General features: G+C 45.1%; 1 protein-coding gene across 1 annotated transcript in view; it reads left to right on the forward strand.

Annotated features, from left to right (window-relative positions):
• Positions 1 to 26,778, forward strand: part of LOC311145485 (protein MIX23-like) — a 46,671-nt gene extending 19,893 nt beyond the window's left edge. Inside the window, exons 3-5 of the mRNA XM_084181737.1 lie at positions 7,429 to 7,575; positions 18,273 to 18,332; positions 26,418 to 26,778. Of these exons, the coding sequence (XP_084037863.1) occupies positions 7,429 to 7,575; positions 18,273 to 18,332; positions 26,418 to 26,468 (258 nt within the window). The 3' untranslated portion in view covers positions 26,469 to 26,778. The remainder of the gene's footprint in view (positions 1 to 7,428; positions 7,576 to 18,272; positions 18,333 to 26,417) is intronic.
• Positions 26,779 to 27,810: the final 1,032 nt, after the last annotated feature.

Raw genomic sequence — 27,810 nt, forward strand, 5'->3', positions numbered from 1 at the left:
GTAGCCTGTGATGATATCTGACATGCTGTAGCCTGTGATGATATCTGACATGCTGTAGCCTGTGAAGAGATCTGACATGCTGTAGCCTGTGATGATATCTGACATGCTGTAGCCTGTGAGGATATCTGACATGTTGTAACCTGTGAGGATATCTGACATGCTGTAGCCTGTGAGGTCTGACATACTGTAACCTGTGATGATATCTGACATGCTGTAGCCTGTGATGATATCTGACATGCTGTAGCCTGTGATGATATATGACATGCTGTAGCCTGTGAGGATATCTGACATGCTGTAGCCTGTGAGGATATCTGACATGCTGTAGCCTGTGAGGATATCTGACATGCTGTAGCCTGTGAGGATATCTGACATGCTGTAACCTGTGAGGATATCTGACATGCTGTAGCCTGTGAGGTCTGACATGCTGTAACCTGTGATGATATCTGACATGCTGTAGCCTGTGATGATATCTGACATGCTGTAGCCTGTGAGGATATCTGACATGCTGTAGCCTGTGAGGATATCTGACATGCTGTAGCCTGTGAGGATATCTGACATGCTGTAGCCTGTGATGATATCTGACATGCTGTAGCCTGTGATGATATCTGACACGCTGTAGCCTGTGAGGTCTGACACGCTGTAGCCTGTGATGATATCTGACATGCTGTAGCCTGTGATGATATCTGACATGCTGTAACCTGTGAGGATATCTGACATGCTGTAGCCTGTGAGGATATCTGACATGCTGTAGCCTGTGAGGATATCTGACATGCTGTAGCCTGTGAGGATATCTGACATGCTGTAGCCTGTGAGGATATCTGACATGCTGTAGCCTGTGAGGATATCTGACATTCTGTAGCCTGTGAGGATATCTGACATGCTGTAGCCTGTGAGGATATCTGACATGCTGTAGCCTGTGAGGTCTGACATGCTGTAGCCTGTGATGATATCTGACATGCTGTAGGCTGTGAGTATATCTGACATGCTGTAGCCTGTGATGATATCTGTCATGCTGTAGCCTGTGAGGATATCTGACATGCTGTAGCCTGTGAGGATATCTGACATGCTGTAGCCTGTGATGATATCTGACATGCTGTAGCCTGTGAGGTCTGACATGCTGTAGCCTGTGAGGATATCTGACATGCTGTAGCCTGTGATGATATCTGACATGCTGTAGCCTGTGAGGATATCTGACATGCTGTAGCCTGTGAGGTCTGACATGCTGTAACCTGTGATGATATCTGACATGCTGTAGCCTGTGAGGATATCTGACATGCTGTAGCCTGTGATGATATCTGACATGCTGTAGCCTGTGATGATATCTGACATGCTGTAGCCTGTGATGATATCTGACATGCTGTAGCCTGTGAGGATATCTGACATGCTGTAGCCTGTGATGATATCTGACATGCTGTAGCCTGTGATGATATCTGACATGCTGTAGCCTATGAGGATATCTGACATGCTGTAGGCTGTGATGATATCTGACATGCTGTAGCCTATGAGGATATCTGACATGCTGTAGCCTGTGAGGATATCTGACATGCTGTAGCCTGTGATGATATCTGACATGCTGTAGCCTGTGAGGTCTGACATGCTGTAGGCTGTGAGGATATCTGACATGCTGTAGCCTGTGAGGATATCTGACATGCTGTAGCCTGTGATGATATCTGACATGCTGTAACCTGTGAGGATATCTGACATGCTGTAGCCTGTGATGATATCTGACATGCTGTAGCCTGTGAGGATATCTGACATGCTGTAGCCTGTGATGATATCTGACATGCTGTGGCCTGTGATGATATCTGACATGCTGTAGCCTGTGAGGATATCTGACATGCTGTAGCCTGTGAGGATATCTGACATGCTGTAGCCTGTGAGGATATCTGACATGCTGTAACCTGTGAGGATATCTGACATGCTGTAGCCTGTGAGGTCTGACATGCTGTAACCTGTGATGATATCTGACATGCTGTAGCCTGTGAGGATATCTGACATGCTGTAACCTGTGAGGATATCTGACATGCTGTAGCCTGTGAGGTCTGACATGCTGTAACCTGTGATGATATCTGACATGCTGTAGCCTGTGATGATATCTGACATGCTGTAGCCTGTGAGGATATCTGACATGCTGTAGCCTGTGAGGATATCTGACATGCTGTAACCTGTGAGGATATCTTACATGCTGTAGCCTGTGAGGATATCTGACATGCTGTAGCCTGTGAGGATATCTGACATGCTGTAGCCTGTGATGATATCTGACATGCTGTAGCCTGTGATGATATCTGACATGCTGTAGCCTGTGAGGATATCTGACATGCTGTAGCCTGTGATGATATCTGACATGCTGTAGCCTGTGAGGATATCTGACATGCTGTAACCTGTGAGGATATCTGACATGCTGTAGCCTGTGAGGTCTGACATGCTGTAGCCTGTGATGATATCTGACATGCTGTAGCCTGTGATGATATCTGACATGCTGTAGCCTGTGAGGATATCTGACATGCTGTAGCCTGTGAGGATATCTGACATGCTGTAGCCTGTGATGATATCTGACATGCTGTAGCCTGTGAGGATATCTGACATGCTGTAACCTGTGAGGATATCTGACATGCTGTAGCCTGTGAGGTCTGACATGCTGTAACCTGTGATGATATCTGACATGCTGTAGCCTGTGATGATATCTGACATGCTGTAGCCTGTGAGGATATCTGACATGCTGTAGCCTGTGAGGATATCTGACATGCTGTAGCCTGTGATGATATCTGACATGCTGTAGCCTGTGATGATATCTGACATGCTGTAGCCTGTGATGATATCTGACATGCTGTAGCCTGTGATGATATCTGACATGCTGTAGCCTGTGATGATATCTGACATGCTGTAGCCTGTGATGATATCTGACATGCTGTAGCCTGTGAGGTCTGACATGCTGTAGCCTGTGAGGATATCTGACATGCTGTAGCCTGTGAGGATATCTGACATGCTGTAGCCTGTGAGGATATCTGACATGCTGTAGCCTGTGAGGATATCTGACATGCTGTAGCCTGTGAGGATATCTGACATGCTGTAGGCTGTGAGGATATCTGACATGCTCTAGCCTGTGATGATATCTGACATGCTGTAGCCTGTGATGATATCTGACATGCTGTAGCCTGTGATGATATCTGACATGCTGTAGCCTGTGAGGTCTGACATGCTGTAGCCTGTGATGATATCTGACATGCTGTAGCCTGTGAGGTCTGACATGCTGTAGCCTGTGATGATATCTGACATGCTGTAGCCTGTGATGATATCTGACATGCTGTAGCCTGTGAGGATATCTGACATGCTGTAGCCTGTGATGTCTGGCTGCCTCACCTCCTTGTTCGGGCAGGTTTCGGCGTTCGGTGTCACCGGCTTACTAGTTACTGCCGATCCATTTATCATCACTCCATTTGTCTTGTCTTCAATCACACACAGCTGGTCCTTATTCCCTCATTAGTCAAGGTATAAGTGTTTCCTCTGCTTCCTTGTCTGTGTGGGTGATTGTTTATTGTGGAGGTTAGTGAAGCTCGGTGGAGCTCGTGTATTGTGTATCGACGGGAGTATTTTCCCGTGTGCCTTGTTTTTTCCCGTGTGCCTTGTATTTTCCAGTGCACCTGTTTTGTGCCCTGGAGTGTGTTTGATGCAGTTCTGCGTAAACCTGTATTTCTGCGGATTAAAGCCTGTTATTCTGTGATTTACCCTCCTGCGCCTGACTCCTTCAACACCACCTCATCACACTGGGACCTGTGGTGCCACCTCTGCTATAAATACAGAACCAGAAGATTACCAGTCTGGGACCTGTGGTACCACCTCTGATATAAATACAGAACCAGAAGGTTACCAGTCTGGGACCTGTGGTGCCACCTCTGCTATAAATACAGAACCAGAAGGTTACCAGTCTGGGACCTGTGGTGCCACCTCTGCTATAAATACAGAACCAGAAGGTTACCAGTCTGGGACCTGTGGTGCCACCTCTGATATAAATACAGAAGGTTACCAGTCTGGGACCTGTGGTGCCACCTCTGCTATAAATACAGAACCAGAAGGTTACCAGTCTGGGACCTGTGGTGCCACCTCTGATATAAATACAGAAGGTTACCAGTCTGGGACCTGTGGTGCCACCTCTGCTATAAATACAGAACCAGAAGGTTACCAGTCTGGGACCTGTGGTGCCACCTCTGCTATAAATACAGAACCAGAAGGTTACCAGTCTGGGACCTGTGGTGCCACCTCTGATATAAATACAGAACCAGAAGGTTACCAGTCTGGGACCTGTGGTGCCACCTCTGCTATAAATACAGAACCAGAAGGTTACCAGTCTGGGACCTGTGGTGCCACCTCTGCTATAAATACAGAACCAGAAGGTTACCAGTCTGGGACCTGTGGTGCCACCTCTGCTATAAATACAGAACCAGAAGGTTACCAGTCTGGGACCTGTGGTGCCACCTCTGATATAAATACAGAACCAGAAGGTTACCAGTCTGGGACCTGTGGTGCCACCTCTGCTATAAATACAGAACCAGAAGGTTACCAGTCTGGGACCTGTGGTGCCACCTCTGCTATAAATACAGAACCAGAAGGTTACCAGTCTGGGACCTGTGGTGCCACCTCTGCTATAAATACAGAACCAGAAGGTTACCAGTCTGGGACCTGTGGTGCCACCTCTGCTATAAATACAGAACCAGAAGGTTACCAGTCTGGGACCTGTGGTGCCACCTCTGCTATAAATACAGAACCAGAAGGTTACCAGTCTGGGACCTGTGGTGCCACCTCTGATATAAATACAGAACCAGAAGGTTACCAGTCTGGGACCTGTGGTGCCACCTCTGCTATAAATACAGAACCAGAAGGTTACCAGTCTGGGACCTGTGGTGCCACCTCTGCTATAAATACAGAACCAGAAGGTTACCAGTCTGGGACCTGTGGTGCCACCTCTGCTATAAATACAGAACCAGAAGGTTACCAGTCTGGGACCTGTGGTGCCACCTCTGATATAAATACAGAACCAGAAGGTTACCAGTCTGGGACCTGTGGTGCCACCTCTGATATAAATACAGAAGGTTACCAGTCTGGGACCTGTGGTGCCACCTCTGCTATAAATACAGAACCAGAAGGTTACCAGTCTGGGACCTGTGGTGCCACCTCTGATATAAATACAGAACCAGAAGGTTACCAGTCTGGGACCTGTGGTGCCACCTCTGATATAAATACAGAACCAGAAGGTTACCAGTCTGGGACCTGTGGTGCCACCTCTGATATAAATACAGAACCAGAAGGTTACCAGTCTGGGACCTGTGGTGCCACCTCTGATATAAATACAGAACCAGAAGGTTACCAGTCTGGGACCTGTGGTGCCACCTCTGATATAAATACAGAACCAGAAGGTTACCAGTCTGGGACCTGTGGTGCCACCTCTGCTATAAATACAGAACCAGAAGGTTACCAGTCTGGGACCTGTGGTGCCACCTCTGCTATAAATACAGAACCAGAAGGTTACCAGTCTGGGACCTGTGGTGCCACCTCTGCTATAAATACAGAACCAGAAGGTTACCAGTCTGGGACCTGTGGTGCCACCTCTGCTATAAATACAGAACCAGAAGGTTACCAGTCTGGGACCTGTGGTGCCACCTCTGCTATAAATACAGAACCAGAAGGTTACCAGTCTGGGACCTGTGGTGCCACCTCTGCTATAAATACAGAACCAGAAGGTTACCAGTCTGGGACCTGTGGTGCCACCTCTGCTATAAATACAGAACCAGAAGGTTACCAGTCTGGGACCTGTGGTGCCACCTCTGCTATAAATACAGAACCAGAAGGTTACCAGTCTGGGACCTGTGGTGCCACCTCTGCTATAAATACAGAACCAGAAGGTTACCAGTCTGGGACCTGTGGTGCCACCTCTGCTATAAATACAGAACCAGAAGGTTACCAGTCTGGGACCTGTGGTGCCACCTCTGATATAAATACAGAAGGTTACCAGTCTGGGACCTGTGGTGCCACCTCTGCTATAAATACAGAACCAGAAGGTTACCAGTCTGGGACCTGTGGTGCCACCTCTGCTATAAATACAGAACCAGAAGGTTACCAGTCTGGGACCTGTGGTGCCACCTCTGCTATAAATACACAGAACCAGAAGGTTACCAGTCTGGGACCTGTGGTGCCACCTCTGCTATAAATACAGAAGGTTACCAGTCGGTTTACCCTGGCCAGAGGGGACAGGACACTTTGGCTGTAGCAGCTGTGGTTGTGATCAGACTGAAACATCATCTCGTTTTCATCACATACAGCATGTCAGATCGATAATGTTTAGTGTTTAGGCTGCTGCAACATTTCTGTCAAGAGTTTTTGCTTGTCTGTTGGGAGTGAGGTATTTCATTAGGATCCCCATAAGCTGTTGCCAAGGCAGCAGCTACTCTTCCTGTAGCCCAAAGGCAGGCAGATGGCGATATTGAGTTGTTTCATCTTAGTCTAAAGCCATTGTATGCAGCCGTATCCCCCGTTGACCGGTTCATACAGAACATTCTGGGGGGGGGGAGAATATGCATTCTTTCTTTATGAAACACCATTTTCCACCACCATGCTAGAGTGGCTAATGCCTAGGAATGCTAGTCCGGATGTTACATATCGCGTTCAGCCAATCAGATTGCAGTAGTCTGTTTACCCCTGGTTGAATGCGGGACGCTACATCAGAAAGTAGCATTAGCCACTCCAGCATGGTGGTGGAAAAGGGTGTTTCATAAAGAAAGTATGCATATTTTCCCTGTTTATTTCCCCCGTCTTCTCGCCATTAAATCAAGTTAACGATGAAATCGACGCGTTTGTTTTATGTACGAATCGGTCAACGGGGGATACGAGTGTATAGCCAGCTGCATACAATGGCTTTGGACGGAAAGATATGGCCATCTGGCGGCCTTTGGGATACTCTTCCTGAAGTGTTATTATTACGTTTGCTAAATAAATACCGGAGGTATGTAGAGAGCGCGCTTTGCTAGACGACATGCCTTGTGGCCGCCCCAAGCCACCTCTGATTTCCGTGAGTCTAATTGGTCAAGGCTCACACAGAACCTGCAGCACTCCGCTATGAAGGACAGATCAATTGTGCCGAGTTGACATGAAGCAAATCAGTCAAAAAACGTTGTCCCTCTTTACACTTTTGTGTCAGTATTTCCATTCAACCAAATAAAGTGGTGGGCGCTGCCCCACCTGATTTGAAAAGTGCTGGGACAAATGCCAGCTGGCCACACGTTTTCCTGCAGCCCTGCTTGAGTGTATACATTCAAACTGTTTATAAATGACAGCTAGCTCTAAGTGGACTCACCAGGTTAGACTGGCTCAGTAATCCTGTGTTATTGTCTTTGTGTGGTGTGGTGGTGTGGTTGTGTTGTGGTGTGCGTGTTGCAGCTGATGGAGGCCCACCTGAGCAGAGACCGAGCCATTAAGACGTGTATAGGCCAGACCTCTGAGGTGGTGGACCAGCTGAGAGAGCAGAGGGCCAAGGACGGAGACAACATGACAACCATCAAACTACTCAGGAAGGAACAGACCAAGGTAATACATTACCTATACTACACTATGATCCACACCACACTGCACCAAGGTAATACATTACCTATACTACACTATGATCCACACCACACTGCACCAAGGTAATACATTACCTATACTACACTATGATCCACACCACACTGCACCAAGGTAATGTTCCTGTTTGAGTTTCTGCCTATAGGAAGGGAGGAACAAAATGGAGTCATGATCTGATTTGCCAAAGGGAGGGCAGGGGAGGGCCTTGTAGCCATCCCGGAATGGGGAGTAGCAGTGGTCGAGCGTTTTAGCAGCGAGAGTAATACAGTCAGTGTTGATAGAACTTCGGTAGCGTTTTCCTCAAATTTGCTTTGTTAAAATCCTCAGCTACAATAAATGCGGCCTCAGGATATGTGGTTTCTAGTTTTCACAAAGTCCAGTGTAGTTCCTTGAGGGTCATTGTGGTATCGGCTTGAGGGGGAATATACACGGCTGGGACTATAACCGAAGAGAATTCTCGTGGGAGGTAATATGGTTGGCATTTGATTGTGAGCTGGTGAACAAACAGACTTGAGTTTCAACTAAACTTAGCTAGCTCATAACTTTAGATAATGTTATGAATAGCTTCAGTACAAGGTGGAGATGGCAAAGATGGCTAGCTATGACCATTAAGTTAGCTATGTAATATTTGGTCATCCTTGGCTTTCAAGAGTGCTGCTAAGAAGACTAGCAAGTTAGCTACCACCGAAAAAGCTAGCAAAGTTAGCTAGCTAGCTTTGGAATTAGTTCTATAGGTAAGTTAGCCCGATGCCAGCTAATCTTTTTAATGTATACCATATAATATAATAATAATATAAGCTACAGAGGACCACATGGTTTAAACCATATAATAATAATAATAATGTAATGGTTTACAACAGTTTCCTGCCAGGTATGTGGTTAGATTACCTGTTACAAAGTCATCTGAGATCATGTTACTATGCTTGGTAGGCTGAACATCTTTTCTGTTGATTTTGGCTAGCCACAAATGCCGTCCACGCTCGCTCAGTTCCTCACCTTTCTTTCCCTCGTGTTATTTTACAGCTGGGATGCTGTAAAAACAGACTCCTGCCTTTTGAAGCATATTGTTTTACTACACCTGTGTACTAATCTATCCATTTGGCCATCTGTTACTGTACTACTGTGATTATCAACAATATGGAGCAACAAACCTATATCCAATACCATGTATATACTACTATATTACACTACACCCCTCCAAGGCTATACCTGTCCTGACCACTGGGGGGTAGCAGACACCAGACAGAATCAGCCAGTTAGCTAATCGGAATACAGTGACAGTGGACACTGAGGGTTTGACACTCGTAAAGCTCATTTAAAAATACTAAAGGCTGATCCAGGAAGACCATGAATAACGGGCACTAGTAGAGAGATATTAGGTTCCAGTGAATACGGTTCAGATACCATTTACATTTACGTCATTTAGCAGACGCTCTTATCCAGAGCGACTTACAAATTGGTGCATTCACCTTATAGCCAGTGGGATAACCACTTTACAATGTTTATTTTTTTGGGGTGGGGTAAGGGGGGGTAGAAGGATTACTTTATCCTATCCCAGGTATTCCTTAAAAAGGTGGGGTTTCAAATGTCTCCGGAAGGAGGTGAGTGACTCCGCTGTCCTGGCGTCGTGAGGGAGCTTGTTCCACCATTGGAGTGCCAGAGCAGCGAAACAGTTTTGACTGGGCTGAGCGGGAACTGTGCTTCCGCAGAGGTAGGGGAGCCATCAGGCCAGAGGTGGATGAACGCAATGCCCTCGTTTGGGTGTAGGGACTGATCAGAGCCTGAAGGTACGGAGGTGCCGTTCCCCTCACAGCTCCGTAGGCAAGCACCATGGTCTTGTAGCAGATGCGAGCTTCAACTGGAAGCCAGTGGAGTGTGCGGAGGAGCGGGGTGACGTGAGAGAACTTGGGAAGGTTGAACACCAGACGGGCTGCGGCATTCTGGATGAGTTGTAGGGGTTTAATGGCACAGGCAGGGAGCCCAGCCAACAGCGAATTGCAGTAATCCAGACGGGAGATGACAAGTGCCTGGATTAGGACCTGTGCCGCTTCCTGTGTAAGGCAGGATCATACTCTCCGAATGTTGTAGAGCATGAACCTACAGGATCGGGTCACCGCCTTGATGTTAGCGGAGAACGACAGGGTGTTGTCCAGGGTCACGCCAAGGCTCTTCGCACTCTGGGAGGAGGACACAACTGAGTTGTCAACCGTGATGGCGAGATCATGGAACGGGCAGTCCTTCCCCGGGAGGAAGAGCAGCTCCGTCTTGCCAAGGTTCAGCTTGAGGTGGTGATCCGTCATCCATACTGATATGTCTGCCAGACATGCAGAGATGCGATTCGCCACCTGGTTATCAGAAGGGGGAAAGGAGAAGATTAGTTGTGTGTCGTCTGAGTAGCAATGATAGGAGAGACCATGTGAGGATATGACAGAGCCAAGTGACTTGGTGTATAGCGAGAATAGGAGAGGGCCTAGAACTGAGCCCTGGGGGACACCAGTGGTGAGAGCACGTGGTGCGGAGACAGCTTCTCGCCACGCCACTTGGTAGGAGCGACCGGTCAGGTAGGACGCAATCCAAGAGTGAGCCGCGCCGGAGATGCCCAGCTCGGAGAGGGTGGAGAGGAGGATCTGATGGTTCACAGTATCAAAGGCAGCAGACAGGTCTAGAAGGACAAGAGCAGAGGAGAGAGAGTTAGCTTTAGCAGTGCGGAGAGCCTCCGTGACACAGAGAAGAGCAGTCTCAGTTGAATGACCAGTCTTGAAACCTGACTGGTTTGGATCAAGAAGGTAATTCTGAGAGAGATAGCAAGAGAGTTGGCTAAAGATGGCACGCTCAAGAGTTTTGGAGAGAAAAGAAAGAAGGGATACTGGTCTGTAGTTGTTGACATCAGAGTGTTGGTTTTTTGAGAAGGGGTGCAACTCTCGCTCACTTGAAGACGGAAGGGACATAGCCAGTGGTCAAGGATGAGTTGATCAGCGAGGTGAGGTAAGGGAGAAGGTCACCGGAGATGGTCTGGAGAAGAGAGGAGGGGATAGGGTCAAGCGGGCAGGTTGTTGGGCGCGGGCAGGTTGTTGGGCGGCTGGCCATCACAAGTCGCAAGATTTTATCTGGAGAGAGAGGGGAGAAAGAAGTCAAAGCATAGGGTAGGGCAGTGTGAGCAGGACCAGCAGTGTCATTTGACTTAACAAACGAGGATCGGATGTCGTCAACCTTCTTTTCAAAATGGTTGACGAAGTCATCCACAGAGAGGGAGGAGGGGGGGAGGGGGAGGAGGATTCAGCAGGGAGGAGAAGGTGGCAAAGAGCTTCCTAGGCTTAGAGGCATATGCTTGGAATTTAGAGTGGTAGAAAGTGGCCATAGCAGCAGAAACAGATGAAGAAAATGTAGAGAGGAGGGATTGAAAAGATGCCAGGTCCGCAGGGAGTCTAGTTCTGTGAGCTCGCAATGAGTCATCAAGCCACAGAGCTGGAGGGGAGGACCGAGCTGGCCGGGAGGATAGGGGACATAGAGAGTCAAAGGATGCAGAAAGGGAGGAGAGGAGGGTTGAGGAGGCAGAATCAGGAGATTGGAGGGAGAAGGATTGAGCAGAGGGAAGAGATGATAGGATGGAAGAGGAGAGAGTAGCGGGAGAGAGAGAGCGAAGGTTGCGACGGCGCATTACCATCTGAGTAGAGGCAGAGTGAGTAGTGTTGGAGGAGAGCGAGAGAGAAAAGGATACAAAGTAGTGGTCGGAGACATGGAGGGGAGTTGCAGTGAGATTAGTAGAAGAACAGCATCTAGTAAAGATGAGGTCAAGCGTATTGCCTGCCTTGTGAGTAGGGGGGGACGGTGAGAGGGTGAGGTCAAAAGAGGAAAGGAGTGGAAAGAAGGAGGCAGAGAGAAATGAGTCAAATGTAGACGTAGGGAGGTTGAAGTCACCCAGAACTGTGAGGGGTGAGCCATCCTCAGGAAAGGAACTTGTCAAGCTCATTGATGAACTCTCCAAGGGAACCTGGAGGGCGATAAATGACAAGGTTGTTAAGCTTGAATGGGCTAGTGACTGTGACAGCATGGAATTCAAATGAGGAGATAGACAGATGGGTCAGGGGAAAAATAGAGAATGTCCACTTGGGAGAGATGAGGATTCCTGTGCCACCACCCCGCTGACCAGATGCTCTCGGGTATGCGAGAACACATGGTCAGACGAGGAGAGAGCAGTAGGAGTAGCAGGATACCACAGGTCTGTCTGGCAAGAACAAGTCCAGATGTCTTCAGAAAGGTTTATTTCAGATGTAAGGGTTCCCCACTCCACACTCCTCGTATTGACAGTGGAAATGGAAGTGGTTCTATGGGAAAGAATAGAAATACTAACCATGAGTACAGCAGGTATACCTGTGGACAGGCTTCCATATGAATATACCTGTGGAGGTATACCTGTGGACAGGCTTCCATATGAATATACCTGTGGAGGTATACCTGTGGACAGGCTTCCATATGAATATACCTGTGGACAGGCTTCCATATGAATATACCTGTGGTCAGGCTTCCATATGAATATACCTGTGGTCAGGCTTCCATATGAATATATCTCTGGAGGTATACCTGTGGACAGGCTTCCATATGAATATACCTGTGGAGGTATACCTGTGGACAGGCTTCCATATGAATATACCTGTGGATAGGCTTCCATATGAATATACCTGTGGTCAGGCTTCCATATGAATATACCTGTGGTCAGGCTTCCATATGAATATACCTGTGGAGGTATACCTGTGGACAGGCTTCCATATGAATATACCTGTGGAGGTATACCTGTGGACAGGCTTCCATATGAATATACCTGTGGAGGTATACCTGTGGACAGGCTTCCATATGAATATACCTGTGGAGGTATACCTGTGGATAGGCTTCCATATGAATATACCTGTGGAGGTATACCTGTGGATAGGCTTCCATATGAATATACCTCTGGATAGGCTTCCATATGAATATACCTGTGGACAGGCTTCCATATGAATATACCTGTGGATAGGCTTCCATATGAATATACCTGTGGAGGTATACCTGTGGATAGGCTTCCATATGAATATACCTGTGGATAGGCTTCCATATGAATATACCTGTGGATAGGCTTCCATATGAATATACCTGTGGACAGGCTTCCATATGAATATACCTGTGGACAGGCTTCCATATGAATATACCTGTGGATAGGCTTCCATATGAATATACCTGTGGACAGGCTTCCATATGAATATACCTGTGGATAGGCTTCCATATGAATATACCTGTGGATAGGCTTCCATATGAATATACCTGTGGACAGGCTTCCATATGAATATACCTGTGGAGGTATACCTGTGGACAGGCTTCCATATGAATATACCTGTGGTCAGGCTTCCATATGAATATACCTTTGGACAGGCTTCCATATGAATATACCTGTGGAGGTATACCTGTGGATAGGCTTCCATATGAATATACCTGTGGAGGTAGACCTGTGGATAGGCTTCCATATGAATATACCTGTGGAGGTATACCTGTGGATAGGCTTCCATATGAATATACCTGTGGATAGGCTTCCATATGAATATACCTGTGGATAGGCTTCCATATGAATATACCTGTGGAGGTATACCTGTGGATAGGCTTCCATATGAATATACCTGTGGCGGTATACCTGTGGATAGGCTTCCATATGAATATACCTGTGGAGGTATACCTGTGGACAGGCTTCCATATGAATATAACTGTGATCAGGCTTCCATGTGAATATACCTGTGGAGGTATACCTGTGGATAGGCTTCCATATGAATATACCTGTGGAGGTATACCTGTGGACAGGCTTCCATATGAATATACCTGTGGTCAGGCTTCCATATGAATATACCTGTGGAGGTATACCTGTGGAAGTGTACCTGTGGAAGGCTTCCATATGAATATACCTGTGGAGGTATACCTGTGGATAGGCTTCCATATGAATATACCTGTGGATAGGCTTCCATATGAATATACCTGTGGATAGGCTTCCATATGAATATACCTGTGGATAGCCTTCCATATGAATATACCTGTGGATAGGCTTCCATATGAATATACCTGTGGATAGGCTTCCATATGAATATACCTGTGGAGGTATACCTGTGGACAGGCTTCCATATGAATATACCTGTGGAGGTATACCTGTGGACAGGCTTCCATATGAATATACCTGTGGAGGTGTACCTGTGGACAGGCTTCCATATGAATATACCTGTGGAGGTATACCTGTGGACAGGCTTCCATATGAATATACCTGTGGCGGTATACCTGTGGATAGGCTTCCATATGAATATACCTGTGATCAGGCTTCCATGTGAATATACCTGTGGAGGTATACCTGTGGACAGGCTTCCATATGAATATACCTGTGGAGGTATACCTGTGGATAGGCTTCCATATGAATATACCTGTGGACAGGCTTCCATATGAATATACCTGTGGATAGGCTTCCATATGAATATACCTGTGGAGGTATACCTGTGGATAGGCTTCCATATGCATATACCTGTGGTCAGGCTTCCATATGAATATACCTTTGGACAGGCTTCCATATGAATATACCTGTGGAGGTATACCTGTGGATAGGCTTCCATATGAATATACCTGTGGACAGGCTTCCATATGAATATACCTGTGGATAGGCTTCCATATGAATATACCTGTGGAGGTATACCTGTGGATAGGCTTCCATATGCATATACCTGTGGATAGGCTTCCATATGAATATACCTGTGGATAGGCTTCCATATGAATATACCTGTGGACAGGCTTCCATATGAATATACCTGTGGAGTTATACCTGTGGACAGGCTTCCATATGAATATACCTGTGGCGGTATACCTGTGGATAGGCTTCCATATGAATATACCTGTGATCAGGCTTCCATGTGAATATACCTGTGGAGGTATACCTGTGGACAGGCTTCCATATGAATATACCTGTGGAGGTATACCTGTGGACAGGCTTCCATATGAATATACCTGTGGTCAGGCTTCCATATGAATATACCTGTGGAGGTATACCTGTGGAAGTGTACCTGTGGAAGTATACCTGTGGAAGTGTACCTGTGGTCCTCTGTAGCTCAGCTGGTAGAGCATGGCGCTTGTAACGCCAAGGTAGTGGGTTCGATCCCCGGGACCACCCATACACAAAGAAATGTATGCACGCATGACTGTAAGTCGCTTTGGATAAAAGCGTCTGCTAAATGGCATATTATTATTATTATTATTATTATTATTATTATTATTAAGGCTTCCATATGAATATACCTGTGGAGGTATACCTGTGGACAGGCTTCCATATGAATTTACATTTACATTTACGTCATTTAGCAGACGCTCTTATCCAGAGCGACTTACAAATAGGTGCATTCACCTTATAGCCAGTGGGATAACCACTTTACAATGTTTTTATTTATTTTTTATTTTGGGGGTGGGGGGGTGGGTTGGAGTAAAGGGGGGGGGGTAGAAGGATTACTTTATACTATCCCAGGTATTCATTAAAGAGGTGGGGTTTCAAATGTCTCCGGAAGGTGGTGAGTGACTCCGCTGTCCTGGCGTCGTGAGGGAGCTTGTTCCACCATTGGGGTGCCAGAGCAGCGAACAGTTTTGACTGGGCTGAGCGGGAACTGTGCTTCCGTAGAGGTAGGGGGGCCAGCAGGCCAGAGGTGGATGAACGCAGTGCCCTCGTTTGGGTGTAGGGACTGATCAGAGCCTGAAGGTACGGAGGTGCCGTTCCCCTCACAGCTCCATAGGCAAGCACCATGGTCTTGTAACGGATGCGAGCTTCAACTGGAAGCCAGTGGAGTGTGCGGAGGAGCGGGGTGACATGAGAGAACTTGGGAAGGTTGAACACCAGACGGGCTGTGGCATTCTGGATGAGTTGTAGGGGTTTAATGGCACAGGCAGGGAGCCCAGCCAACAGCGAATTGCAGTAATCCAGACGGGAGATGACAAGTGCCTGGATTAGGACCTGTGCCGCTTCCTGTGTAAGGCAGGGTCGTACTCTCCGAATGTTGTAGAGCATGAACCTACAGGATCGGGTCACCGCCTTGATGTTAGCGGAGAACGACAGGGTGTTGTCCAGGGTCACGCCAAGGCTCTTCGCACTCTGGGAGGAGGACACAACGGAGTTGTCAACCGTGATGGAGGTATACCTGTGGATAGGCTTCCATATGAATATACCTGTGGACAGGCTTCCATATGAATATACCTGTGGAGGTATACCTGTGGACAGGCTTCCATATGAATATACCTGTGGCGGTATACCTGTGGACAGGCTTCCATATGAATATACCTGTGGATAGGCTTCCATATGAATATACCTGTGGATAGGCTTCCATATGAATATACCTGTGGACAGGCTTCCATATGAATATACCTGTGGATAGGCTTCCATATGAATATACCTGTGGATAGCCTTCCATATGAATATACCTGTGGACAGGCTTCCATATGAATATACCTGTGGATAGGCTTCCATATGAATATACCTGTGGATAGGCTTCCATATGAATATACCTGTGGATAGGCTTCCATATGAATATACCTGTGGAGGTATACCTGTGGATAGGCTTCCATATGAATATACCTGTGGCGGTATACCTGTGGACAGGCTTCCATATGAATATACCTGTGGATAGGCTTCCATATGAATATACCTGTGGACAGGCTTCCATATGAATATACCTGTGGATAGGCTTCCATATGAATATACCTGTGGACAGGCTTCCATATGAATATACCTGTGGAGGTATACCTGTGGACAGGCTTCCATATGAATATACCTGTGGAGGTGTACCTGTGGACAGGCTTCCATATGAATATACCTGTGGAGGTATACCTGTGGACAGGCTTCCATATGAATATACCTGTGGCGGTATACCTGTGGACAGGCTTCCATATGAATATACCTGTGGAGGTGTACCTGTGGACAGGCTTCCATATGAATATACCTGTGGAGGTATACCTGTGGACAGGCTTCCATATGAATATACCTGTGGCGGTATACCTGTGGACAGGCTTCCATATGAATATACCTGTGGATAGGCTTCCATATGAATATACCTGTGGATAGGCTTCCATATGAATATACCTGTGGACAGGCTTCCATATGAATATACCTGTGGACAGGCTTCCATATGAATATACCTGTGGAGGTATACCTGTGGACAGGCTTCCATATGAATATACCTGTGGAGGTGTACCTGTGGACAGGCTTCCATATGAATATACCTGTGGAGGTATACCTGTGGACAGGCTTCCATATGAATATACCTGTGGAGGTGTACCTGTGGACAGGCTTCCATATGAATATACCTGTGGACAGGCTTCCATATGAATATACCTGTGGACAGGCTTCCATATGAATATACCTGTGGAGGTGTACCTGTGGACAGGCTTCCATATGAATATACCTGTGGACAGGCTTCCATATGAATATACCTGTGGACAGGCTTCCATATGAATATACCTGTGGACAGGCTTCCATATGAATATACCTGTGGCAGGTAAAGGTCAAAGCCATAGGTAGAGGAATCCACTTACAGGACAAAGACCCAATTACTTGTCAGCAGTATGATAACTGCAAAGCAAACGTGATTGGGATGTAACCATGGTCTGCATGTAACCATGGTCTGCATGTACACGAGACCACGACTAACATGGAAAAGTAACTGTGCCGTGAGGAAAAACACAGGCTAAATGAGGCTACATGCTACAGACAGTACACGGTAGTATGAGGCTTCACAAAGGTTATACATGTCCATAAACATGGCTAGGAACTTAACCATACAGTATGAACAGAATAATATATATCCTAAACGAGGAATGTGTCACACAGCATAAATGAGCTAGCATGGCTGGCTAACATCTTGGCTAGAAATAGCATCAGGCACATGGAAAAGGAAAATAGTTTCAACATTTATTAACATGGTAAATAACTAGGCAGCCTTAACAACGAAGTATTGGCCTAAAGAAGCAATAACATGTACAGTACTTACACTACGATGCACTAAAACACAGGTCAAATACGATGCACTGAAACACAGGTCAAATACGATGCACTGAAACACAGGTCAAATACGATGCACTGAAACACAGGTCAAATACGATGCACTGAAACACAGGTCAAATACGATGCACTGAAACACAGGTCAAATACGATGCACTGAAACACAGGTCAAATACGATGCACTGAAACACAGGTCAAATACGATGCACTGAAACACAGGTCAAATACGATGCACTGAAACACAGGTCAAATACGATGCACTGAAACACAGGTCAAATACGATGCACTGAATCACAGGTCAAATACAGATCTAGAGAAACAGTCCATTCTGACTGTAATCTCACTCTGACGGCAGCGGGTTCAGTGAGGTGAACGGGGAATTGCGAACTTTGATTGGCTGATACAAGTGTGATGACTTGTAGGTACATCTAATGAGGAATTACGGCGTGTTGGGCAGGTAGAACAAACTACCAGTTGAAGGATAGTGAATCTGCTCCCAAAGAGCTGCATTTCTAACACTAATCCTCCATAGTCTCCAGGTTTCTGTTGGTGGCAGTATTTGACTGGATTAGAGGCAGTGTTCAGTGTTAACTTCTTGTAGTGATATGAGTGTTTGTCTTTTCTCCTCCAGTTAAAACTCATGCGATCAGAGCTGAATGTTGAAGAGGTTGTTAATGACAGGAGTCTGAAGGTAAGAACATCACTCTGACCTCATGGTATTTTTGACCTCTGACCTCATGGCCAGTTTGAACTGTCACCTCATGGTTTAACCTCTCAAACACACTCACACATACATACCCCACAAGACATGCCACCAGAGGTCTCTTCACAGTCCCCAAGTCCAGTTAGTTAGATAGTTATGCACGCTCAAGTTCTGTTTTTTTGTCTTATTTCTTGTTTCACAAAAAATATATTTTGCATCTTCCAAGTGGGAGGCATGCTGGGTAAATCAAATGACACAACCCCCCCAAAATCTATTTTAATTCCAGGTTGTAAGGCAACAAAATAGGAAAAACGCCAAGGGGGGTGAATACTTTCGCAAGCCACTGTACATGTTGTATTGTAGATGTTGAGTAGTGTGTAATAATGTGTTGTATTGTAGATACAATGCTTTCGGAAAGTATTCAGACCCCTTGACCTTTTCCCACATTGTTACGTTACAGCCTTATTCTAAAATGGATAAAATGAAAAAAAATATCCTCATCAATCTACACACAATACCCCAGAATGACCCAATACCCCAGAATGACCCAATACCCCAGAATGACCCAATACCCCAGAATGACCCAATACCCCAGAATGACCCAATACCCCATAATGACCCAATACCCCATAATGACCCAATACCCCATAATGACCCAATACCCCAGAATGACCCAGTACCCCAGAATGACCCAGTACCCCATAATGACCCAATACCACAGAATGACAAAGCGAAAACAGGTTTTCATAAATTTTAGCAAATGTATAAAATATAAAAAACATACCTTATTTACACAAGTATTCAGACCCTTTGCCCTGAGACACAAAATCAAGGTGAAGTGTATCCTGTTTCCATTGATCATCCTTGAGATGTTTTTACAACTTGATTGGAGTCCACCTGTGGTAAATTCAATTGATTGGACATGATTTGGAAAGACACAACCGTCTATATAATGTCCCACAGTTGACAGTGCATGTCAGAGCAAAAACCAAGCCATGAGGTCGAAGGAATTGTCTGTAGCGCTCCGAGACAGGATTGTGTTGAGGCACAGATCTGGGGAAGGGTACCAAAAAATGTCTGCAGCATTGAAGGTCCCCAAGAACACAGTGGCCTCCATCATTCTTAAATGGAAGAAGTTTGGAACCACCAAGACTCTTCCTAGAGCTGGCCGCCCGGCCAAACTGAGCAATCGGGGGAGAAGGGCCTTGGTCAGGGAGGTGATGGTCACTCTGACAGAGCTCTAGAGTTCCTCTGTGGAGATGGGAGAACCTTCCAGAAAGACAACCATCTCTGCAGCACTCCACCAATCAGGCCTTTATGGTAGAGTGGCCAGACGGAAGCCACTCCTCAGTAAAAGGCACATGACAGCCCGCTTGGAGTTTGCCAAAAAGGCACCTAAAGACTCTCAGACCATGATAAACAAGATTCTCTGGTCTGATGAAACCAAGCTTGAACTCTTTGGCCTGAATGCCAAGCGTCACGTCTGGAGGAAACCTGGCACCATCCCTACAGTGAAGCATGGTGGTGGCAGCATCATGCTGTGGGGATGTTTTTCAGCGGCAGGGACCCGAGAGACTAGTCAGGATCGGGGCAAAGATGAACGGAGCAAAGTACAGAGAGATCCTTGATGAAAACCTGCTCCAGAGCACTCAGGACCTCAGACTGGGGCGAAGGTTCACCTTCCAACAGGACAATGACCCTAAGCACACAGCCAAGACAACGCAGGAGTGGCTTCGGGACAAGTCTCTGAATGTCATTGAGTGGCCCAGCCAGAGCCCGGAATTGAACCCGATCGAACATCTCTGGCGAGAACTGAAAATAGCTGTGCAGCGACGCTCCCCATCCAACCTAACAGAGCTTGAGAGGATCTGCAGAGAAGAATGGGAGAAACTCCCCTAATACAGGTGTGCCAAGCTTGTAGCGTCATACCCAAGAAGACTCAAGGCTGTAATCGCTGCCAAAGGTGCTTCAACAAAGTACTGAGTAAAGGGTCTGAATACTTTTTTATATATGATATTTAAGTTTTTAAATAATATTTGCAAAAATTACTAAACCTGTTTTTGCTTTGTCATTATGGGGTAATGTGTGTAGATTGAGGGGGAAAAATTAATTTAATCAATTTTAGAATAAGGCTGTACCCTCACAAAATGTGGAAAAAGTCAAGGGGTCTCAATACTTTCCGAAGGCACTGTATGTAGTGAAAGAGTAGTGGTGTAATAATGTGTTGTAATAATGTGTTGTATTGTAGATATGTAGTGGTGTAATAATGTGTTGTATTGTATATATGTAGTGGTAGAGTAGTGGTGTAATAATGTGTTATATTGTAGATATGTAGTGGTAGAGTAGTGGTGTAATAATGTGTTGTATTGTAGATATGTAGTGGTGTAATAATGTGTTGTATTGTAGATATGTAGTGGTAGAGTAGTGGTGTAATAATGTGTTGTATTGTAGATATGTAGTGGTTGAGTAGTGGTGTAATAATGTGTTGTATTGTAGATATGTAGTGGTGTAATAATGTGTTGTATTGTAGATATGTAGTAGTGTAATAATGTGTTATATTGTAGATATGTAGTGGTAGAGTAGTGGTGTAATAATGTGTTGTATTGTAGATATGTAGTGGTAGAGTAGTGGTGTAATAATGTGTTATATTGTAGATATGTAGTGGTGTAATAATGTGTTGTATTGTAGATATGTAGTGGTGTAATAATGTGTTGTATTGTAGATATGTAGTGGTAGAGTAGTGGTGTAATAATGTGTTGTATTGTAGATATGTAGTGGTGTAATAATGTGTTGTATTGTAGATATGTAGTGGTAGAGTAGTGGTGTAATAATGTGTTGTATTGTAGATATGTAGTGGTGTAATAATGTGTTGTATTGTAGATATGTAGTGGTGTAATAATGTGTTGTATTGTAGATATGTAGTGGTAGAGTAGTGGTGTAATAATGTGTTGTATTGTAGATATGTAGTGGTGTAATAATGTGTTGTATTGTAGATATGTAGTGGTGTAATAATGTGTTATATTGTAGATATGTAGTGGTAGAGTAGTGGTGTAATAATGTGTTGTATTGTAGATATGTAGTGGTGTAATAATGTGTTGTATTGTAGATATGTAGTGGTAGAGTAGTGGTGTAATAATGTGTTGTATTGTAGATATGTAGTGGTGTAATAATGTGTTGTATTGTAGATATGTAGTGGTAGAGTAGTGGTGTAATAATGTGTTGTATTGTAGATATGTAGTGGTGTAATAATGTGTTGTATTGTAGATATGTAGTGGTGTAATAATGTGTTGTATTGTAGATATGTAGTGGTAGAGTAGTGGTGTAATAATGTGTTGTATTGTAGATATGTAGTGGTGTAATAATGTGTTGTATTGTAGATATGTAGTGGTGTAATAATGTGTTATATTGTAGATATGTAGTGGTAGAGTAGTGGTGTAATAATGTGTTGTATTGTAGATATGTAGTGGTGTAATAATGTGTTGTATTGTAGATATGTAGTGGTAGAGTAGTGGTGTAATAATGTGTTGTATTGTAGATATGTAGTGGTGTAATAATGTGTTGTATTGTAGATATGTAGTGGTAGAGTAGTGGTGTAATAATGTGTTGTATTGTAGATATGTAGTGGTGTAATAATGTGTTGTATTGTAGATATGTAGTGGTGTAATAATGTGTTATATTGTAGATATGTAGTGGTAGAGTAGTGGTGTAATAATGTGTTGTATTGTAGATATGTAGTGGTGTAATAATGTGTTGTATTGTAGATATGTAGTGGTGTAATAATGTGTTGTATTGTAGATATGTAGTGGTAGAGTAGTGGTGTAATAATGTGTTGTATTGTAGATATGTAGTGGTGTAATAATGTGTTGTATTGTAGATATGTAGTGGTGTAATAATGTGTTGTATTGTAGATATGTAGTGGTAGAGTAGTGGTGTAATAATGTGTTGTATTGTAGATATGTAGTGGTGTAATAATGTGTTGTATTGTAGATATGTAGTGGTAGAGTAGTGGTGTAATAATGTGTTGTATTGTAGATATGTAGTGGTGTAATAATGTGTTGTATTGTAGATATGTAGTGGTGTAATAATGTGTTGTATTGTAGATATGTAGTGGTGTAATAATGTGTTGTATTGTAGATATGTAGTGGTGTAATAATGTGTTGTATTGTAGATATGTAGTGGTAGAGTAGTGGTGTAATAATGTGTTGTATTGTAGATATGTAGTGGTGTAATAATGTGTTGTATTGTAGATATGTAGTGGTAGAGTAGTGGTGTAATAATGTGTTGTATTGTAGATATGTAGTGGTGTAATAATGTGTTGTATTGTAGATATGTAGTGGTGTAATAATGTGTTGTATTGTAGATATGTAGTGGTAGAGTAGTGGTGTAATAATGTGTTGTATTGTAGATATGTAGTGGTGTAATAATGTGTTGTATTGTAGATATGTAGTGGTAGAGTAGTGGTGTAATAATGTGTTGTATTGTAGATATGTAGTGGTGTAATAATGTGTTGTATTGTAGATATGTAGTGGTGTAATAATGTGTTGTATTGTAGATATGTAGTGGTGTAATAATGTGTTGTATTGTAGATATGTAGTGGTAGAGTAGTGGTGTAATAATGTGTTGTATTGTAGATATGTAGTGGTGTAATAATGTGTTGTATTGTAGATATGTAGTGGTGTAATAATGTGTTGTATTGTAGATATGTAGTGGTGTAATAATGTGTTGTATTGTAGATATGTAGTGGTAGAGTAGTGGTGTAATAATGTGTTGTATTGTAGATATGTAGTGGTGTAATAATGTGTTGTATTGTAGATATGTAGTGGTGTAATAATGTGTTGTATTGTAGATATGTAGTGGTGTAATAATGTGTTGTATTGTAGATATGTAGTGGTGTAATAATGTGTTGTATTGTAGATATGTAGTGGTAGAGTAGTGGTGTAATAATGTGTTGTATTGTAGATATGTAGTGGTGTAATAATGTGTTGTATTGTAGATATGTAGTGGTAGAGTAGTGGTGTAATAATGTGTTGTATTGTAGATATGTAGTGGTGTAATAATGTGTTGTATTGTAGATATGTAGTGGTAGAGTAGTGGTGTAATAATGTGTTGTATTGTAGATATGTAGTGGTGTAATAATGTGTTGTATTGTAGATATGTAGTGGTGTAATAATGTGTTATATTGTAGATATGTAGTGGTAGAGTAGTGGTGTAATAATGTGTTGTATTGTAGATATGTAGTGGTAGAGTAGTGGTGTAATAATGTGTTATATTGTAGATATGTAGTGGTAGAGTAGTGGTGTAATAATGTGTTATATTGTAGATATGTAGTGGTAGAGTAGTGGTGTAATAATGTGTTGTATTGTAGATATGTAGTGGTAGAGTAGTGGTGTAATAATGTGTTGTATTGTAGATATGTAGTGTTGTATTTTAGATATGTAGTGGTGTAATAATGTGTTGTATTGTAGATATGTAGTGGTAGAGTAGTGGTGTAATAATGTGTTGTATTGTAGATATGTAGTGGTGTAATAATGTGTTGTATTGTAGATATGTAGTGGTGTAATAATGTGTTGTATTGTAGATATGTAGTGGTAGAGTAGTGGTGTAATAATGTGTTGTATTGTAGATATGTAGTGGTAGAGTAGTGGTGTAATAATGTGTTGTATTGTAGATATGTAGTGGTGTAATAATGTGTTGTATTGTAGATATGTAGTGGTGTAATAATGTGATGTATTGTAGATATGTAGTGGTAGAGTAGTGGTGTAATAATGTGTTGTATTGTAGATATGTAGTGGTGTAATAATGTGTTGTATTGTAGATATGTAGTGGTGTAATAATGTGTTGTATTGTAGATATGTAGTGGTGTAATAATGTGTTGTATTGTAGATATGTAGTGGTAGAGTAGTGGTGTAATAATGTGTTGTATTGTAGATATGTAGTGGTGTAATAATGTGTTGTATTGTAGATATGTAGTGGTGTAATAATGTGATGTATTGTAGATATGTAGTGGTAGAGTAGTGGTGTAATAATGTGTTGTGTTGTAGATATGTAGTGGTAGAGTAGTGGTGTAATAATGTATAGTAGATAATGTGGTAGAGTAGTTGTGTAATAATATGTTACACCATAATAAACCCCAGGAAGAGTAGCTGCTGCCTTGGCAGGAACTAATGGGGATCCATAATAAACCCCAGGAAGAGTAGCCGCTGCCTTGGCAGGAACTAATGGGGATCCATAATAAACCCCAGGAAGAGTAGCTGCTGCCTTGGCAGGAACTAATGGGGATCCATAATAAACCCCAGGAAGAGTAGCTGCTGCCTTGGCAGGAACTAATGGGGATCCATAATAAACCCCAGGAAGAGTAGCTGCTGCCTTGGCAGGAACTAATGGGGATCCATAATAAACCCCAGGAAGAGTAGCTGCTGCCTTGGCAGGAACTAATGGGGCTCCATAATAAACCCCAGGAAGAGTAGCTGCTGCCTTGGCAGGAACTAATGGGGCTCCATAATAAACCCCAGGAAGAGTAGCTGCTGCCTCGGCAGGAACTAATGGTGATCCATAATAAACCCCAGGAAGAGTAGCTGCTGCCTCGGCAGGAACTAATGGGGATCCATAATAAACCCCAGGAAGAGTAGCCGCTGCCTCGGCAGGAACTAATGGGGATCCATAATAAGCCCCAGGAAGAGTAGCCGCTGCCTCGGCAGGAACTAATGGGGATCCATAATAAACCCCAGGAAGAGTAGCCGCTGCCTCGGCAGGAACTAATGGGGATCCATAATAAACCCCAGGAAGAGTAGCCGCTGCCTCGGCAGGAACTAATGGGGATCCATAATAAACCCCAGGAAGAGTAGCCGCTGCCTTGGCAGGAACTAATGGGGATCCATAATAAACCCCAGGAAGAGTAGCCGCTGCCTTGGCAGGAACTAATGGGGATCCATAATAAACCCCAGGAAGAGTAGCCGCTGCCTTGGCAGGAACTAATGGGGATCCATAATAAACCCCAGGAAGAGTAGCTGCTGCCTTGGCAGGAACTAATGGGGATCCATAATAAACCCCAGGAAGAGTAGCTGCTGCCTCGGCAGGAACTAATGGGGATCCATAATAAACCCCAGGAAGAGTAGCTGCTGCCTCGGCAGGAACTAATGGGGATCCATAATAAACCCCAGGAAGAGTAGCTGCTGCCTCGGCAGGAACTAATGGGGATCCATAATAAGCCCCAGGAAGAGTAGCTGCTGCCTCGGCAGGAACTAATGGGGATCCATAATAAACCCCAGGAAGAGTAGCTGCTGCCTCGGCAGGAACTAATGGGGATCCATAATAAACCCCAGGAAGAGTAGCTGCTGCCTCGGCAGGAACTAATGGGGATCCATAATAAACCCCAGGAAGAGTAGCTGCTGCCTCGGCAGGAACTAATGGGGATCCATAATAAACCCCAGGAAGAGTAGCTGCTGCCTCGGCAGGAACTAATGGGGATCCATAATAAACCCCAGGAAGAGTAGCTGCTGCCTCGGCAGGAACTAATGGGGATCCATAATAAACCCCAGGAAGAGTAGCTGCTGCCTCGGCAGGAACTAATGGGGATCCATAATAAACCCCAGGAAGAGTAGCTGCTGCCTCGGCAGGAACTAATGGGGATCCATAATAAACCCCAGGAAGAGTAGCTGCTGCCTCGGCAGGAACTAATGGGGATCCATAATAAACCCCAGGAAGAGTAGCTGCTGCCTTGGCAGGAACTAATGGGGATCCATAATAAACCCCAGGAAGAGTAGCTGCTGCCTTGGCAGGAACTAATGGGGATCCATCATAAACCCCAGGAAGAGTAGCTGCTGCCTTGGCAGGAACTAATGGGGATCCATAATAAACCCCAGGAAGAGTAGCTGCTGCCTTGGCAGGAACTAATGGGGCTCCATAATAAACCCCAGGAAGAGTAGCTGCTGCCTTGGCAGGAACTAATGGGGATCCATAATAAATACAAATACACTCATAAGATCTCACACACACACTTGCTCTTCAATGACCCTCTCCTGTGCTGTTCTTTAACCCTAACCCTAACCCTCTCCTGTTCTGTTCTTTCCTCAGGTGTTCAGTGAGCGGTGCCGGATCCACTATCCCACCCCTACGGTCAAGTGACTGTCTGAGCTGATCTGACCCACTATCCCCCCCCCCCCTACGGTCAAGTGATTGTCTGAGCTGCTCTGGTGAGAATAACTGCAGGTCCAGGCGGCTGCACCAGAACCAGAACCAGACTGAGTCATACATGGACCTGACGGATCCCTGCCCTCCAGACGACCACACTGTTATTGCGCATGGTGACTGCTGCATTGTGTTGCCACCACCTCTAAGACCACCTGCTGGGGGGTAGGGTTGCCACCACCTCTGTCAAGCAATCTGCTCTGTTTATTTTCATGGCTGTAAAAAACAATAAAGTGTTTTTCCAATAGTCCTCTGGTGCCTCTGACTTAACTGGGAGGGGGGTAGCAGGGGGGTAGCAGGGAGGGGTAGGAGGGGGGTAGCAGGGGGGTAGCAGGGAGGGGTAGAAGGGGGGTAGAAGGGGGGTAGCAGGGGGGTAGGAGGGGGGTAGGAGGGGGGGTAGCAGGGAGGGGTAGGAGGGGGGTAGCAGGGAGGGGTAGCAGGGGGGTAGCAGGGAGGGGTAGGAGGGGGGTAGCAGGGAGGGGTAGGAGGGGGGTAGCAGGGAGGGGTAGGAGGGGGGGTAGCAGGGGGGTAGCAGGGGGGGGTAGCAGGGGGGGTAGCAGGGAGGGGTAGGAGGGGGGTAGCAGGGGGGTAGCAGGGAGGGGTAGGAGGGGGGGTAGCAGGGAGGGGTAGCAGGGGGGTAGCAGGGAGGGGTAGCAGGGGGGTAGGAGGGGGGTAGCAGGGAGGGGTAGCAGGGGGGTAGGAGGGGGGTAGCAGGGAGGGGTAGGAGGGGGGGTAGCAGGGGAGTAGGAGGGGGGTAGCAGGGAGGGGTAACTGACTGCCTACCTTGCTGAGCGCTCCTATTCATTTCAATGAAACCTGGGTGGAACGCTTTAGTTCTGTTTTGTTTGTGTCAGTCAGTGTGTCTGATTTCTGTTTTAGACTGTGTTTATTTAGAAGTGGTTCATCATCCACACCGTGAGTGATGAATGATGTTTAGAGTTCATCAGAGAAGTGTGTCAGCATCACCTGGTTAGCTGACTGTATCCATGGTGACAGACAGCATTCCTCTATCCCCAGATCAAATGACTGGTCAGACCTGGTCTTCATGTACCACAGATTCCTAATGCAAGTATCCTCAAAGCAGCTCCATATGCTTCTCACTTAGGCCTAGATCCAATCAGATGAGGTGTAACTGCAGATCAGATTGATCCAATCAGATCAGGTGTAACTGCAGATCAGATAGATCCAATCAGATCAGGTGTAACTGCAGATCAGATAGATACAATCAGATCAGGTGTAACTGCAGATCAGCTAGATCCAATCAGATCAGGTGTAACTG

Source organism: Coregonus lavaretus (assembly GCF_964263955.1).
Source record: "Coregonus lavaretus genome assembly, chromosome: 2".
NCBI lineage: Eukaryota > Metazoa > Chordata > Actinopteri > Salmoniformes > Salmonidae > Coregonus > Coregonus lavaretus.